The sequence below is a fragment of the Lampris incognitus genome, chromosome 5 (assembly GCF_029633865.1).
Source record: "Lampris incognitus isolate fLamInc1 chromosome 5, fLamInc1.hap2, whole genome shotgun sequence".
Classification (NCBI taxonomy): domain Eukaryota; kingdom Metazoa; phylum Chordata; class Actinopteri; order Lampriformes; family Lampridae; genus Lampris; species Lampris incognitus.
Genome location: NC_079215.1, coordinates 15,189,922 through 15,206,985, shown reverse-complemented (window position 1 = coordinate 15,206,985; position 17,064 = coordinate 15,189,922). Strand labels below are relative to the sequence as shown.

The following is a 17,064-nucleotide window of genomic DNA, read 5'->3' as shown; positions in this document are numbered from 1 at the left end:
TGCCCCATATCCTCCATCCCCAGGTTCTCCAGATAGTCCATGGCTCGGTGGGGGTGGGGCACTATGGGAACGCCAAGACCCATTGCCTCCGGGGGCAGTTCTACTGGCCTGGCTGTCGACGAGACGTGGAGCTGCACGTGCACTGCTGCGACTTCTGCACCCTCTGGGCTAGGGTGGGCTCCAGAGTGTGAGGGACTATGTCTTGGGTGATGGGGTCGTCGAGGAAAACTGACCCCTCAGGTGGGGGCTATGTAGCGACCGAGGGAGACGGTCACTAGACTGATGATGGCTATGCGCTGGGGAAGCACAGGGAATTATGGGACTGTTACGATCATGTTCAGATCATTGTTTTGTTAATGTTTTGATTATTGTTGTGTTGTTGTTTGGATGTTTGACTCGGACTGGGTAGATGACCATTTGATGGACTGACTGACTGTAGGACCGTGACTGATTCTGGTGTGTTAAATAATGACCTTGTTATGGCAAGCCCTTGTTGGCAACCATTGGGGAGGGTCATAATAAAGGAGCACTGCTGGGGTCATGTGGTATATGGGACACAGGAGCTGTCATTCAAATTGAATCTTTGCCTCTTGCCTCTCCTTTCCCGTCAGTTTTGTTCAGGTGTGGCAGTGTGTTCTAATTAAACAGCACTCTTGGGGTCGTGTGGTGTATGAGACACGGGTGTTGCGATCGAAAGAGATCTCTATCTCTCATTCTTCCACGCCAGCTCACCAAAATATATTACCAACTATCCACAAGAGAGATGAAAACTGTGTTTCTTTCTGCACCCAGAGATAAACCATGATATGTGTTGAAACGTAAGACTACTGGGAAATGTAATTCTCCAAATCTATTACCAGAAATATAAATTGTATCTTTTTTTATCAATTGGAGTATTGACAATTCGTCCTGCTTCCAACATCCAGCATCCAGCTTCCAGCTTTGTGAGATTCGGCATCTTGAGATTGATAACTTCTGTTTATTCTCTTACTCTTGCTTCTCCTTTATATTCTGCACTAATCTCTTCATTTGTTCTACTGATTTTGCTATTTTCTGTGCTTAGTTCACTTATCGCTAGATTCATTAGTTTTCTTACTCTAATGACTCTTGTGTTAGTGGGCAGCCTTTAGTTCCTAGTCTGTTTATTAGCTTTGAGCTTAGTCTAGCTTAGCAGTTAGCTTTATTACATTTGTAATCAAAGCAGCCTTGTTAAAACGATGGCGAGTGGTGACTATTTTGCATTTACATATAGGTTGTCTTTACTAGAGACGTGTCCGTGAGATAGAGCAGCTTCTTTCAGCTAGGATTATGTTAGTTGTGACAGGCACGCCGTCCTGGGCCTGACAGCAGACCTGCTATTGTTAGCACTAGCTCAGCCTTGTCGGCAGATGTGTCAGAGTTTGTCTCTGTTTGCCAGTGTGGGAAGGCTTGCAAGAGTAAGCTACCAGTCGTGTAGCCTGGCTTGCGGTCACTGCTCCCGACTGCAAACCTGTTTTCTCCCATCACAAGCCCTGTTGGTAGTCCTACCAGCCAGCATGCCTCTCCCATTCATGTTGACAAAGTAAAGCAAAGTACACTAGTGATAGGAGACTCCATTACTCGCAATATCAGATTAGCTTTGCCAGCCTTGGTTCACTGTTTACCTGGGTCAGAGTCTCTGACATAGAGCATAATCTTAAGGTGCTGGCATCACAGAGGGAAAATCAGGGAACCCAGGCACACAGCACCACTATTTTCTGCAACATTGGTATTCATGTCAGCACTAAAGATGCTAGGCTGAAGCAATCAGAATTCATAAAAGCCAGCCTAGTCAGGATGCTTGAGTTGGCCAGAAATATGTGGTGGCATCAATTAACTGTTTCTGATCCCTTACCCGTGAGGGGTAAAGATTAGATGTACAGTAGGCTCATCTCAGTGAACCTTACTGTGATGAGAAGGGATTCGGTTTTGTTGATAACTAGCCTTCTTTCTGAAGTCGCCCTTACCTGCTGAAAGCAGACGGCATTCCCTCTACTGGGGATGGTGGCACTCTTTTGTCTAGCAATATAGATAGATAGCTGTCTATGTTTAGTTTGACACTAGGGATTATCATTCAGCAGGTTGTAGGTGAATAGAGAGCCTGTTAGGTTTAAACCTAGTACAGATGTTGCGTCAACTAGTTTAGTTAATATGTCTAGTCAGGAAATTTGTCATAGTACAGATCAGACTGTCAGCTCTGTCTATAACATTGAGACCCTCTCCCTTCCTTGCAGTATTGCTCCAAGCTCTCCTCTCCTAAATGTGTGAATCATAGTAATCTAATAATCATTCCTACCACTGGTGGTGGTGAAATGTGCAAGGAAGCACCTAATGATCTACAGAACCAAACATCTAATGTTATCAGACATGTGCCCACACATCATCCAAAGCGTAGGTCTTCAAATTGTCAACTAATAATACAAAGTGTCAAATTCCAATTAATCGTTTGGCGGTCTGTCCAGGGTGTCTCCCCGCCCATTGCCCACTGACTGCTGGGATAGGCTCCAGCATCCCCACGACCCTGAGTAAGGATAAGCGGTTTGGATAATGAATGAAATTCCAATTAATACTTAATCTAGCTCTAAAGTTCTCTACTATTGATTACTTTAACAAGTCACGTAAATTTGGTTTCATAAATATCAGATCACTGTCTACCAAAGCCTTAATAATAAATGATCTGATTCTTGAACATACACTGCTCAAAAAAATAAAGGGAACACATAAGCAATGCAATGTAGCTCCAAGTCAATCACACTTTTGAGATATCAACCTGTCCAGTTAGGAAGCAACACTGATTTGTGAATCAATTTCACCTGTTGGTAAATCGTCTAATTTCCACCAGGTGGAAATTAGACAATTTGCAAGACAACCCCTATAAAAGGAATGGATTTGCAGGTGGTGGCCACAGACCATTTGCCTGTCCTCATCTTTTCTGGCCGATCTTTGGTTAGTTTTTCATTTTGCTAGTGCCCTCACCACTAGAGGTGGCATGAGGCGGTATCTGCAACCTACAGAAGTTGCTCAGGTAGTGCAGCTCATCCAGGATGGCACATCAATGCGTGCTGTGGCAAGAAGATTTGATGTGTCTCCCAGCACAGTGTCCAGAGCATGGAGGAGGTACCAGGAGACAGGCCAGTACACCAGGAGACGTGGAGGGGGCCGCAGGAGGACAACAACCCCGCAGCAGGACCGCTATCTGGTCCTTTGTGCAAGGAGGAACAGGAGGAGCACTGCCGGAGCCCTACAAAACGACCTTCAACAGGCCACTAATGTGCAGGTTTCTGCTCGAGGATGGTATGAGGGCCCGACGTCCACAATTGGGGCCTGTGCTCACAGCCCAACACCGTGCAGCCCGATTGACCTTTGCCAGAGAACATCTTGGTTGGCAGATTCGCCATTGGCGCCCTGTGCTCTTCACAGATGAGAGCAGGTTCACACTGAACACATGTGACAGACGTGAGAGAGTCTGGAGACGCTGTGGAGAACGTTCTGCTGCCTGCAACATCCTCCAGCATGACCGGTTTGGCGGTGGGTCAGTGATGGTCTGGGGAGGCATATCCTTGGAGGGCCGCACAGACCTCTACGTGCTAGCCAGAGGTACCATGACTGCCATTAGGTACCGGGATGAGATCCTCAGACCCATTGTCAGACCATATGCTGGTGCAGTGGGCCCTGGGTTCCTGCTCATGCATGACAATGCTCGTCCTCATGTGGCCAGAGTGTGTCAGCAGTTCCTGTATGTCGAGGGCATTGATGCTATGGACTGGCCTGCACGTTCCCCAGACCTGAATCCAATCGAGCACCTCTGGGACATCATGTCTCGTACCATCCGCCAACGCGATGTCGCACCACAGACTGTCCAGGAGTTGACCGATGCCCTGATCCAGGTCTGGAAGGAGATCCCTCAGGAGACCATCCGTCATCTCATCAGGAGCATGCCCAGACGTTGTAGGGAGTGCATACAGGCACGTGGAGGCCACACACACTACTGAGCCTCATTTTGAATCGTCTTGAAGAATTTCCACAGAAGTTGGATCAGCCTATGTTCTCATTTTCCACTTTGATTTTGAGTATGATTCTGAATCCAGACCTTAATGGGCTAATGATTTTGATTTCCATTGATCATTCTTAGGTTATTTTGCTCTAAACACATTCCTCTGTCTAATAAATAAAGATTTTCAGCTGAAATATTTCATTCATCGAGGTCTATATTGTGTTTTTAGGTGTTCCCTTTATTTGTTTGAGCAGTGTAGTCAGTCCACATTGTGATACTCTATCGGCCTCCTGGCCTTAACTCACTATTTCCTGAAGCATTCAGAGAATGCATCTCAGGTCTTGTTATGCATGCTAATGAGATTCTAATTCTTGGCAATTTTAATATTCATCTGAGTAAGGATGGTGATCTTCTAAAGCATTTCTAGTGCTTGTTGATACTTTTGGGTTCGCTCAGTTTGTTCAAGAGTCGACTCATTGCATGGTAACACCCTTGATTTTATCTAAATGGATAGCTGTTTTTCCTCTGACTATCTTGCCAACCACATCCACTGTATCAGATCATTTCCTCATTAAATTTGAAGCATCATTGGGCTGTCCTGTTAATGTTGGCACAGATGTAACTGCCACTCGCCACACTGGTCCATCTACTATAGCTTAATTTAACCAGCAGCTGCCTTAAGTCTTTGCTCCTTTCTTTGTAGCGACAGACTCTGTTGAAAATCTCACTAGTGACTTAAATGTGGCCCTCTCTAGTCTCCTTGGTTCAGTTGCACCTCTCACTACCAGAGTTAGGCCTACACCCTGGTTTAACGACGAGACACGTGCTCTTAAGTGGGCCTGTGGGAGACTGGGACGTAAACGGCCAAAATCAAAATTGGAAGATTTTTATCCATCTTGGCAGGAGTATTTATTTAAATTCAAGTGCGCTTTATCTGCTGTGAAAGCAGCATATCTCTCTTGCTTAATATAAACTAATAAACATAATCCCAGATTTCTGTTTGACACTGTAGCTAAATTTACGAGTGGTGCAGGATATGTATGAGGGAAGTGTGAAAATGGTGAGGCGTGTGGTTGGAATGACAAATAGGTTCAAGGTGGAGGTGGGATTACATCAAGGATCGGCTCTGAGCCCTTTCTTGTTTGCAATGGTGATGGACAGGTTGACGGATGAGATCAGGCAGGAGTCTCCGTGGACTATGATGTTTGCGGATGACATTGTGATCTGTGGCGAGAGTAGGGTGCAGCTTGAGGAGAGCCTGGAGAGGTGGAGGTATGCACTGGAGAGAAGAGGAATGAACGTCAGTAGGAGCAAGACGGAATACCTATGCGTGAATGAGAGGGAGGACAGTGGAATGGTGAGGATGCAAGGAGTAGAGGTGAAGAAGACATATGAGTTTGAAAACTTGGGAGTCAACTGTCCAAAATAACGGGGAGTGCAGAAGAGCGGTTAAGAAGAGAGTGCAGGCAGGGTGGAGTGGGTGGAGAAGAGTGTCAGGAGTGATTTGCGACAGAAGGGTACCAGCAAGAGTTAAAGGGAAGGTTTACAAGACGGTTGTGAGACCAGCTATGTTGTATGGTTTGGAGACAGTGGCACTGACGAAACGACAAGAGGTGGAGCTGGAGGTGGCAGAGTTGAAGATGTTAAGATTTTCATTGGGAGTGATGAATAAGGACAGGATTAGGAACAATTATATTAGATGGACAACTCAGGTTGGATGGTTTGGAGACAAAGCAAGAGAGGCAAGATAGAGATGGCTTGGACATGTGTGGAGGAGAGATGCTGGGCATATTGGGAGAAGGATGCTGAATATGGAGCTGCCAGGGAAGAGGAAAAGAGAAAGGCCAAAGAGGAGGTTTATGGATGTGGTGAGGGAGGGCATGCATGTGGCTAGTGTGACAGAGGAAGATGCAGAAGACAGGAAGAAATGGAAACAGATCCGCTGTGGTGACCCCAAACGGGAGCAGCCGAAAGTAGTAGTAGACTGTAGCTAAATTTACAAAAAGCAGCTATTAGCTGCTCATCATTCACGGCCCATGAGTTTCTAGACTTTTTGTGCAATAAGATTGGTGAGATCAGTGACAAAATTAGTTCAACTCCAGCTACTCTTGCAGATCCTGTCATACCAAATTCATATCTATACAACAAGTCACTGATAGTCCCTGTTATCATAGCTTTTAAGGCTATCTCTCTCGATACTTTGACTAAGCTCATGTCAGCTTCTAAACCAACTACTTGCCTATTTGACCCTTTACCAGCAAAATTTTTTAAAGGCCTCTGGCCTTTCCTGGGACCTACAATGCTAGACAATGTTAATTTATCACTTACTACTGGCACTGTTCCCAGCAGTTTTAAGACAGCTGTGGTCACACCTCTACTTAAAAAAACACACCTCGCTCCAGGGTCTCTTAATAACTATTGACCAGTGTCTAATCCTCCATTCTTTTCTTAAGTACAAGAGAGAGTTGTGTATCAACAACTTTCGACCCATATAGAAGAAAACTATCTATATGAACCTTTTAAATCGGTTTTCAGAGCCAATCACTCCATTGAAACTGCTCTGACCAGAGTGGTAAATGCATCTCAACTGGTCCGGCACTCCCGCCCGAGGAGAAGGACAACTGCTACCTAAGTGTAAACCAGTGATGATTCCATATGTGGTGGGAGTGTCGGTACAGTTGAGATGCATATTTTTCAAACGTCGCATCTCAGTTACTTCCAAACCCCAAAACACGCTGTGACAGAAATTGGTTTACCCCAAGGATCGTGCCCCCCGTAAGCGTCAGGAGGATTGCCGTGACTTGTACATCGGGGAAACCAAACAGACACTGGCCAAGAGGATGACACAACACAGAAGAGCTAATATGTTAGGCCAGGACGCTGCAGTCTACAGTCATCTACAGGCCAGTGGCCACTCTTTCAAGGATGAGGATGCACCCATCTCTAATAGGGAAGAATGCTGGTTTGTACGGGGAGTCAAAGAGGCCATCTATGTGAAGAGGGAACGACCACCCCTGAACGGGGGGGGGGGGGGGCTAAGAGTACATCTGTCGCCATCTTACAATGCTGTGATTGCAACCATTCCTAAATCCTCTGTGAATAGTACACATTGCCATTGAGACTCTAGTTGAGACTCAAGAGGTCACTTAGATGAGTGATGAAACGTTTTTCTGTCAATAAACATTGTGTCCAGATGAACTGATTCAACTTTCTTTGATTGTATTTCACCTCTTGGCCAAATTATGCACAGTAATGGAATACATTTCCATTGCTATGCGGATGATAGCCATATGTGCCTATAAGGGCTGATCGTACTCAAATGACTAATTTAGAGGCCTGCTTGGCTGCTGTGAAAAATTGGATGTAAATAAATTTCCTGCTTTTAAATTCAGATAAAACTGTGATGCTGGTCATTCTCTACTAAAGACTCTAATACATACATTTGTTTCATCCAGACTTGAATACTGTAATGTTCTGTTTTCAGGTCTGCCATGTGCTAGTACTAAAAGTCTTCAGATGGTTCAAGATGCCGCTGCTAGAATCCTAACTAAAACTAGAAAATTTGACCATATTACACCAATTCTTGCCTCCCTTCACTGGCTTCCTATCCATGTTAGATCAAACTTAAAGGTGCTTCTGCTGACTTATAAAATCCTAAATGGGCTTGCCCCGTCATACCTGTCTGAGCTCCTCAAACCGTACATTCCATCTTGAGCTCTCTGCTCTCAAAATACAGGGCTCCTGTGTGTACCCAAAGTTAAAAAGAAGTCAGCTGGTGGTTGGGCCTTTTCCTGTTGGGCCCCATTCTTGTGGAATAACCTGCTTGCGGCTGTCAGACAGTAAGAATCTGTTGAGTCCTTTAAATCCAAACTTAAAACTCATCTTTTTTGCCTTAACCTACAATTATTTGTCTTTAAATCGAGTACTTCATGACCTGTACTGCATGGTGGGTCATTTTCTGTCTCAATGAATTTGCCAAGTACTGTTCTGCCAACGAGATTATAGCGTGTAGGTTATTGACTTTAGCAACTCTTCTTTTCTCTCTTTGAATGATGTCTTTTCCTGTCTCTTCCCCTGTGTGTGTGAATGGTGTGATGCGAGTCTCCCCCATGTGCACGTGTAGTCTGACCTCCTCCCAGGTTTCATGGTGATGGTGGTCACCACCTGGACACTACTTGGCATCGTCCTCATCACATTCTTTTTTTTTTCTTATAAATCCATATAATTTTGCTATCCTGTTTCAATGTTGTATCATTCTCTCTCTCTCCGATGTGGGACTAATATCTTTTCTTGTCCCTTCTCCTGTATATGTGAATGGTGTGATGTGAGTCTCCCCTGTGTGCATGTATATTCTGTCCTCCTGTCAGGTCTATAAGGTGATTGCGTGGTTCAGGTCCTAGGTTGTTCTGGTGGCATCTGGACACTGTTTGGTGTCCTCCTCATCATATTCTTCATATATTCTATAATTCCATTATAATTCTGTTATCCTCTTTCAACGTTGTATTCTGTAAATTTTGTAAACACAACATCCATTGCACATTGTCTGTGTTGGGGGAGAGAGCCCTCCTCTGTTGCTTCACCTGAAGTTTCTTCCTATTTTTTCTCCCTGTTAAAGGTTTTTTTTTGGGAGTATTTCCTTATCCGATGCATGGGTCTAAGGACAGGATGCTGTGTTGCTGTAAAGCTCCCTGAGGCAAATTTGTGATATTGGGCTATACAAATAAAATTGACTTGACTTGTATCTTAACAAGGATTTCTTAGTAGAGGGAGGAAATCATCGTTACCCAAAATACTCCAAGGCCTTTCTATAAGCATTTCAGATATTTCACATAGTCTGAAAAGGACTATGTGTAATTATGCATGCACAAGTATGCATCTTTTCTGTTAAAACATGTTTACCAGTAATCTTGTCTAGTTCAGCCAAAGTCTCCTTGTGTGAGTTGATGACTCCGGCATAATGTGTAATGACCTCCTTCCTCAAGTTGTCCCAGTGAGGGGACAGCTCCCCAAGCTCTCTCAGCTCCTGCACCCTGGAGACAAAGATGGTAGGACAGGTAGAGAGAGAGAGACAGAGAAAGGAGAGAAGGGGAGAGAGGGAGGGACAATGGTGAAAAGTCTGACGCAAGCATATGCAAACTGGCTGAAGACAAGCAAAAAGAAAACTATGTCAAGGAAAGGCATCATTGAGGATGGTCCAAATCTGTATGGACAATAAATTGACCGTCTATAATTAGTCCATACCTTCGACCAACCTCTGGTTTTGAAAACAAGGGAAAGTGGAGCACATCAATATTCTATAAAAATGAATGAATTAATTTTTAATCAATGAGAAGAGAGATTTTATTCGTCTTACAGTTCACACAGACACAGACACACACACAGACACACACAGACACAAACACACACACACACACACACATACACACACACACACACACACACACACACACACGGCAGCCGGAAACAGTGCGCAGCCCTTTTTCTTCGGCGCTCGAGGACAAATTCCAGGTGGACATCCATGTCATGGTCAGGGACAGGGCAGGAGAGTGTTCTGCATGTTTTTATTGGGGGGTTCTTTTTGATGTTGCTGGAAACCCATGTGACCTCAGGGAGAACATGCGAACGCCACACAGAAAGGCTCCCAGTTGAGAAATAACTGACCTGAGCATGGGGAGAACATGAAGAGTACATAGTGGCCACTGCACACCGACAGGCCTGGGGAGAACATGCGACTCCCACAGTGCCGACCCTGCCCCAGTCAGGAATTGAACCCAGGACCTTCTTGCTGTGAGGCAGCAGTGTAAGCACTGTGCAACTAAGCGACATAAATGTAGATTAACTTTGTTAAATTATAGCTATGCTACAGTAATGGCTTGCTTATTGCCTCTGCTATGCTACTATTTTTGGCTGGACCGGACCAGCGGGCCAGCCCTACAAATGCGAATGTCCCTGACTGACTGAGTGATCAGTTTGACACAATTGGGCCGCTGGATTAGGTGACCCAACAACGCCACTGAAGTTACACGATTGGTCGGCCGACCAAAGATTCCCCTGGTAAACACGGAAGCGGGGATTTCCCTATTTGCCGCTGGGGAGAGACTAAGGCCCAATCCCAATGTCCCAAGGCCTAAGCCCTGAACCCCCATGGACCTAACTGATGTCACCTGTCACTTAAGGGACCAACTGCCTGATTTGAACATCTTCCAGGCTCTTGTCTTACAGGGTGGACGAGAGGTAACTGGCACTCAATTTACTCGTTTTTGTCAAAACAGCATTATTAAGCAAAATTTTAAAAAAAAAGTTGATGAATAAACTAGGTGTGTAATATAGCATATATGCTTGCATTCCTCTGATTTCACGTGTTTTTTTATGTATCAACTTAAAGCTTTGTTAATGCAAATTCTGCAGAAATGCGGACTTACGGAAAGTGTGCATAAAGGGCTCAAAGAGAGCCCTCATGCACTTGACGATTTGACAGTGGGACAGCCCTAAGCCCTCACAGAATTAGTGGGAACGTGCCTAAAAGTCCGCAAGTCTGGAATTTGGGCTGAATCCAAATGTCCGGACTTCACTGCAATTGCAGACTCGAGGACATTACGGGCCCATTCCCGGGAAGTCTATGAGTGCTGATGGCTGTCCAAATCCACAATTCATCCAGTCTACAAAGGGCCTCAAGGGGACTTTGTGGAGACTTCCAGAGAGTCCGCTTGGGATGCAGACTTCACTGATTTAATTATCCAAAATTTATTGCAATATGGACGTGACATTGTTTTCCCAAATGCTGACTAAAAAAAAACACGACAATCTTATGATGAATGTGTAAAACAATTACTGTATTAAAATGTTACTTGAATCATGTATGCCATTCTCCTATAAATAAGCCGATGTTATAGTATGTTACGCCAACAATAATTTAACTTGAAGGAAAATATAAACACAGTGAAGGACAGACTGACACAAACACACAAACACAGTCACTCACACACACATCATAATCATCAATACTCTCCACTCCAAACTCACCCAGCTCACTGCACCAGCCCCCATCTGCCAGTGGATTAAAATCTTCCTGACAAACAGGAGGTAGCTGGTGAGGCTGGGGAAAAATCACATCCAGCACCTGGACAATCAACACTGATGCCCCCCTGGGATGTGTGCTCTCCCCTCTACACAAATGACTGCATCTCAGGTGACCCATCTGTTAAACTCCAGAAGTTTGCAGACGATACAAACATCATTGATTGGCCTTATCCGGGATGCTAACAAGCCTGCATATAGATGGGAGGTTGATCAGCTCGCCTTTTGGTGCAGCCATAATAACCTGGAGCTGAACAGGCTCAAAACAGTGGAAATGACAGTGGACTTCAGGAGGAGCCCCCCCCCCTGGTCTCTGCTGTGATAACCTACAGATTTTTGGTTTCCACAGTCTCCCAGGACCAGACACAATCACCAAAAAGGCTCAGTAGAGGATGTTCTTTCTCTGCCAGCTCAAGTTCAACCTGCCCCAGGAACTGCTGATTCAGCTCTACACTGCAATAATCCAGTCTGTCCTCTACACATCCATCACTGTCTGGTGTATGATCGGCCACCAAACAGGCCAGGGACAGACTACAACGGACAGTTCGGTCAGCAGAGAAAATCACTGGTACCAACCTGCCCTCCATTCAGGAATTATACACCTCCAGAGTCAGGAAATGGGCAGGCAACATCACTGCAGACCCATCACACTCTGGTCATAACCTGTTCCAACTCCTTCCTCCCCTTTGGTAGGTGCTACAGATTACTGTACCCTAAAACACCCAGATATAAAAACAGTTTCTTTCCACGGGCTGTCATTCAAATGAATGCCCAACAATGTCAAATACATTTTAAAATCCACTTTATTTTGTCATTGTATTCTCACAACGAATTAGTTCACTGCATTTAACCCATCTTATTGTATAGGAGAAGTGGGCAGCTCCTGCGCCCAGGGACCAACTCCAGTTCTTCTTTCCATTGCCTTGCTCAGGGACACAGGCAGGAGTATTAACCCTAAAATGCATGTCTTTTTGATGGTGGGAGGAAACTGGAGAACCCGGAGGAAACCCACGCAGACGCAGGGCGAACATGCAAACTCCACACAGAACGGACCTGGGACGGCATGGGATTCGAACCCAAGACCTTCTTGCTGTGAGGCAACAGTGCTAACCACTGAGCCACCATGTTGCCCCCCTTTTTTTAATCTTCTTTAAATTCAACCATTTTGTATATACACTACCGTTCAAAAGTTTGGGATCACATTGAAATGTCCATATTTTTGAAGGAAAAGCACAGTACTTTTCAATGAAGATAACTTTAAACTAGTCTTAACTTTAAAGAAATACACTCTATACATTGCTAATGTGGTAAATGACTATTCTAGCTGCAAATGTCTGGTTTTTGGTGCAATATCTACATAGGTGTATAGAGGCCCATTTCAAGCAACTATCACTCCAGTGTTCTAATGGTACAATGTGTTTGCTCATTGGCTCAGAAGGCTAATTGATGATTAGAAAACCCTTGTGCAATCATGTTCACACATCTGAAAACAGTTTAGCTCGTTACAGAAGCTACAAAACTGACCTTCCTTTGAGCAGATTGAGTTTCTGGAGCATCACATTTGTGGGGTCAATTAAACGCTCAAAATGGCCAGAAAAAGAGAACTTTCATCTGAAACTCGACAGTCTATTCTTGTTCTTGGAAATGAAGGCTATTCCATGCGAGAAATTGCTAAGAAATTGAAGATTTCCTACACCGGTGTGTACTACTCCCTTCAGAGGACAGCACAAACAGGCTCTAACCAGAGTAGAAAAAGAAGTGGGAGGCCGCGTTGCACAACTGAGCAAGAAGATAAGTACATTAGAGTCTCTAGTTTGAGAAACAGACGCCTCACAGGTCCCCAACTGGCATCTTCATTAAATAGTACCCGCAAAACACCAGTGTCAACATCTACAGTGAAGAGGCGGCTGCGGGATTCTGGGCTTCAGGGCAGAGTGGCAAAGAAAAAGCCATATCTGAGACTGACCAATAAAAGAAAAAGATTAAGATGGGCAAAAGAACACAGACATTGGACAGAGGAAGACTGGAAAAAAGTGTTGTGGACGGATGAATCCAAGTTTGAGGTGTTTGGATCACAAAGAAGAACGTTTGTGAGACGCAGAACAAATGAAAAGATGCTGGAAGAATGCCTGACGCCATCTGTTAAGCATGGTGGAGGTAATGTGATGGTCTGGGGTTGCTTTGGTGCTGGTAAGGTGGGAGATTTGTACAGGGTAAAAGGGATTCTGAATAAGGAAGGCTATCACTCCATTTTGCAACGCCATGCCATACCCAGTGGACAGCGCTTGATTGGAGCCAATTTCATCCTACAACAGGACAATGACCCTAAACACACCTCCAAATTGTGCAAGAACTATTTAGAGCAGAAGCAGGCAGCTGGTATTCTATCGGTAATGGAGTGGCCAGCGCAGTCACCAGATCTGAACCCCATTGAGCTGTTGTGGGAGCAACTTGACCGTATGGTACGCAAGAAGTGCCCATCCAACCAATCCAACTTGTGGGAGCTGCCTCTGGAAGCGTGGGGTGCAATTTCTCCAGATTACCTCAACAAATTAACAGCTAGAATGCCAAAGGTCTGCAATGCTGTAATTGTTGCAAATGGAGGATTCTTTGACGAAAGCAAAGTTTGATGTAAAAAAAATCTTATTTCAAATACAAATCATTATTTCTAACCTTGTCAATGTCTTGACTCTATTTTCTATTCATTTCACAACATATGGTGGTGAATAAGTGTGACTTTTCATGGAAAACACAAAATTGTTTGGGTGATCCCAAACTTTTGAACGGTAGTGTACTTCACGGTACATTGTACGTATACGGGTACGCTCCGTTATGTCCGTCTACCTCAGGCATGTATGTAAGTAACCTGCTAACAATTATCTCAGCATCTCTGATATATTCTCTGCACCATTGCACTTTATCGCCTCTTATTTCGCCCGTATATAGTCCATCCTTGAGTATATATCTGAAGATTGCTGTGTTGTAGTGTTGTTATTCTATGTTAGGTACAGTGAGAGAGCCAGGAAACGGAGTCAAATTCCATGTAATGCAAACCTACATGGCCAATAAACATGATTCTGATTCATATTCTGCAAAAACATGAGGTGCACAGAGCGGTAAAACGTGAGGTGCTCAGCAACGCAAAAAGCAGTGAGCAAAAAGCTTCACTCTTATTGAAAACAATTACAAAAAGCCACCTCAGACTGCAAAAATACATTCTGTTTGATTGGGGCTAAAATCTCAGGAAAGTAAAAAATGCTTTCTTATATACTTTGCCCTATGAGATGTAGACTCTACTTCCAGAAATACCATTCTTATCTTCTTACTTTATCTTTCACTATGGTCTGTGATCTTATAATTATTCTATCATTCATCGTACTATGCTCTTCCTGTAGTTGTAAGAAATAAACCGGAACGGCAGCCATTTCTGCTCAAAATCATCTGAACTCCAACAAAATATTGTCTGCTGGCTGCCAATGCAGATAGCCACCTGGGCAGCAGAGCAACTTTTAATGGTCAGCTCCTCATTAGCATCTCAATGGCAGACAGCAGATGGACAAATGCAACTGAGTAGCCAGGCCCCTAGCATATAGTTAAAGTAAAATGCAGTGTTATTATATAAACCAGACATTAAAGGTGATTCGATATGGTATACCAGAAAACAAATGCCCATTCATATGCAATGCTCTCATGATAATCACTCCAATTATCTGTTATTACACTTCACTGACTTTGTATGGGTCTCGCATTGTAAATACTGCATTGAAAATGTTTGAATGCCAGTTGGTCAGACTTATTGTTACTATTAGAACACAATACTTGTATTTGTATAATTGTACGGATACATGATTTTGTGTTAAACTGACACAAAAAAAACCCCCACAAAAATTTAATTGCCTATGCTTAATGTTTTGTGGTTTTCTTCATGTGATTTTTTTTCAAAAACATTTTTTTTTGGTATATTATTTTGAGATAATCCATGGAGTGTGACAGTTAATATGGCAATAAAATGAATATTAAAAACATATCAGATCACACGCATGACATAAACACACGACGTGGCTGATGTCACTGGTAAACATCATGAAATCTGTTGTGCTAACCACCAGTAGGCTCATGTGGTGCATTTTCCAGCTGAGAACAGCTGGCAGCAAAAGAAAAGAAGGAAGAAAGAAAGCCACTACATTGTAATTGTATTCTTACAACGAATTTGTTCTCTGCATTTAACCCATCCTATTGTATAGGAGCAGTTGGCAGCTGCAGCGCCCGGGGACCAACTCCAGTTCTTTCCATTGCCTTGGACGGGGGTACAGGCAGGAGTATTACCCCTTACATGCATGTCTTGTTCATGGTGGGAGGAAACCGGAGCATCCGGGGCAAACCCACGCAGACACAGGGAGAACATGCAAACTCCGCACAGAAAAGACCTGGGACGGCCTGGGGTTCGAACCCAGGACCTTCTTTCTGTGAGGCAACAGTGCTAACCACTGGGCCACCGTGCTGCCATAACAAAAGGCATATCACATTGTGAACCATTTTCCTTTCACCTGTTTGTTGAAAACAATCCTCTAACAGGGAACAACCTTTAGGCGTAATGGCAACCCGCGCTGAGTTGCTTTGCCAATATGCAGGTGGTTGTGGCAACTAAACTATGCTTTTGGCATGGAGAGATGTACTACTGTACTGTATGTATCATCCAGGTACAAACCAGGCACAACTCGGTATGGTACAAACACTTATTCCCATTAGCAATAGCAACAAATTGTACAGTACTGTAAGCCTGCATGTGCCTCCGGGTTTGAAAAAACAAGCATCATTTTCACTCATAGCATATCATTAACAACAGGAACATACACTCTTAATTATGCGGGGATTAAAAAAGAGACCCGGGATGAATATGCATCAGGAGGCCCTATCCACATTTGCATCTCTGTAAATGAGAAGAGCAAAAACTCCTGTGTCTTCCGAAATAAAAAGAGAGAAGGATCTCCGACGTTAGTTAAGGAGAGAAAAACAAAGCCTGCTGAGGAAATATGCATTGTTTGTTTTTCCCTCGCTGTATGCTAATGTAAGCCTGGGGCTGAAAACGATTATGATATCAGGGTAACTGTGGCATCAAGATGGACGTATTGAGATACATTTAGTGAAGTCTAGTGAGGTCCGAGTAGAGCCTACAACACATTCTTCCCCTGGCTTCAACCAAATATATAGTTTCCAGCAAACTGCCCTTGGCCAGAAATGGACTATAATACCATAAAAATGAAATTTTGACAAATCAGGAGATTCTGTTCTCTGATTTCCTGATTTATATAACAGCCCTTGCAGGGTACTACACAATCACAATGCTCTTTAAAAGATTGCAGCTATGCACAGTAATCTATATGGTCCACACTCCCTCTCAAACACTGTTATTTGTGTTATCAGCGTGTCGAACCCCATCCACATGTGCTGACAGGCCTGTTATTTTGTGTTGGGTAGACTTCAGTAGGAGCCAGGGTGGGTGATCATGAACCTGTCTGCTTTCTAAATGAGAGAAATAAGGCAGCATGTGAAGGAATAAGGTGTGTACAATGTTACAGCCCCTGGAGGAAACCCATGCAGACACGAGGAGAACATGTAAACTCCACACAGAGGACGAACCGGGAGGACCCCCCCGAAGGTTGGACTACTCCGGGGCTTGAACCCAGGACCTTCTTGCTGTGAGGCGACTGCGCTAACCACTGCGCCACCATTCCACCTAAATAAAACAATTTAAATAAACTCAACCACACCAGTCAATTTTCAAAGGTTATGTTAAAGCAAAAGGGAAATAAAAAAAAGTTCTATATAATTCAAATCAGTTTATAAAGTAAATACATTCCACTTCGGGATTTCCTGGTTATCACTATCAGTTCCCTTAACAAAAATACTCTATTTCAGGATTTCCCGGTTATCCAGCAACCAAAACTCAAAACAAGGAAGTATTCCCAACCTCA

The 17,064-nt window shown here is 44.0% G+C and overlaps 1 protein-coding gene across 1 annotated transcript in view; it reads right to left on the bottom strand.

Moving 5' to 3' along the window:
* inpp4b (inositol polyphosphate-4-phosphatase type II B) overlaps positions 1-17,064 on the bottom strand; it is a 221,129-nt gene that overhangs the window by 87,939 nt on the left and 116,126 nt on the right. Inside the window, exon 9 of the mRNA XM_056279773.1 lies at positions 8,912-9,042. Within this exon, the coding sequence (XP_056135748.1) occupies positions 8,912-9,042 (131 nt within the window). The remainder of the gene's footprint in view (positions 1-8,911; positions 9,043-17,064) is intronic.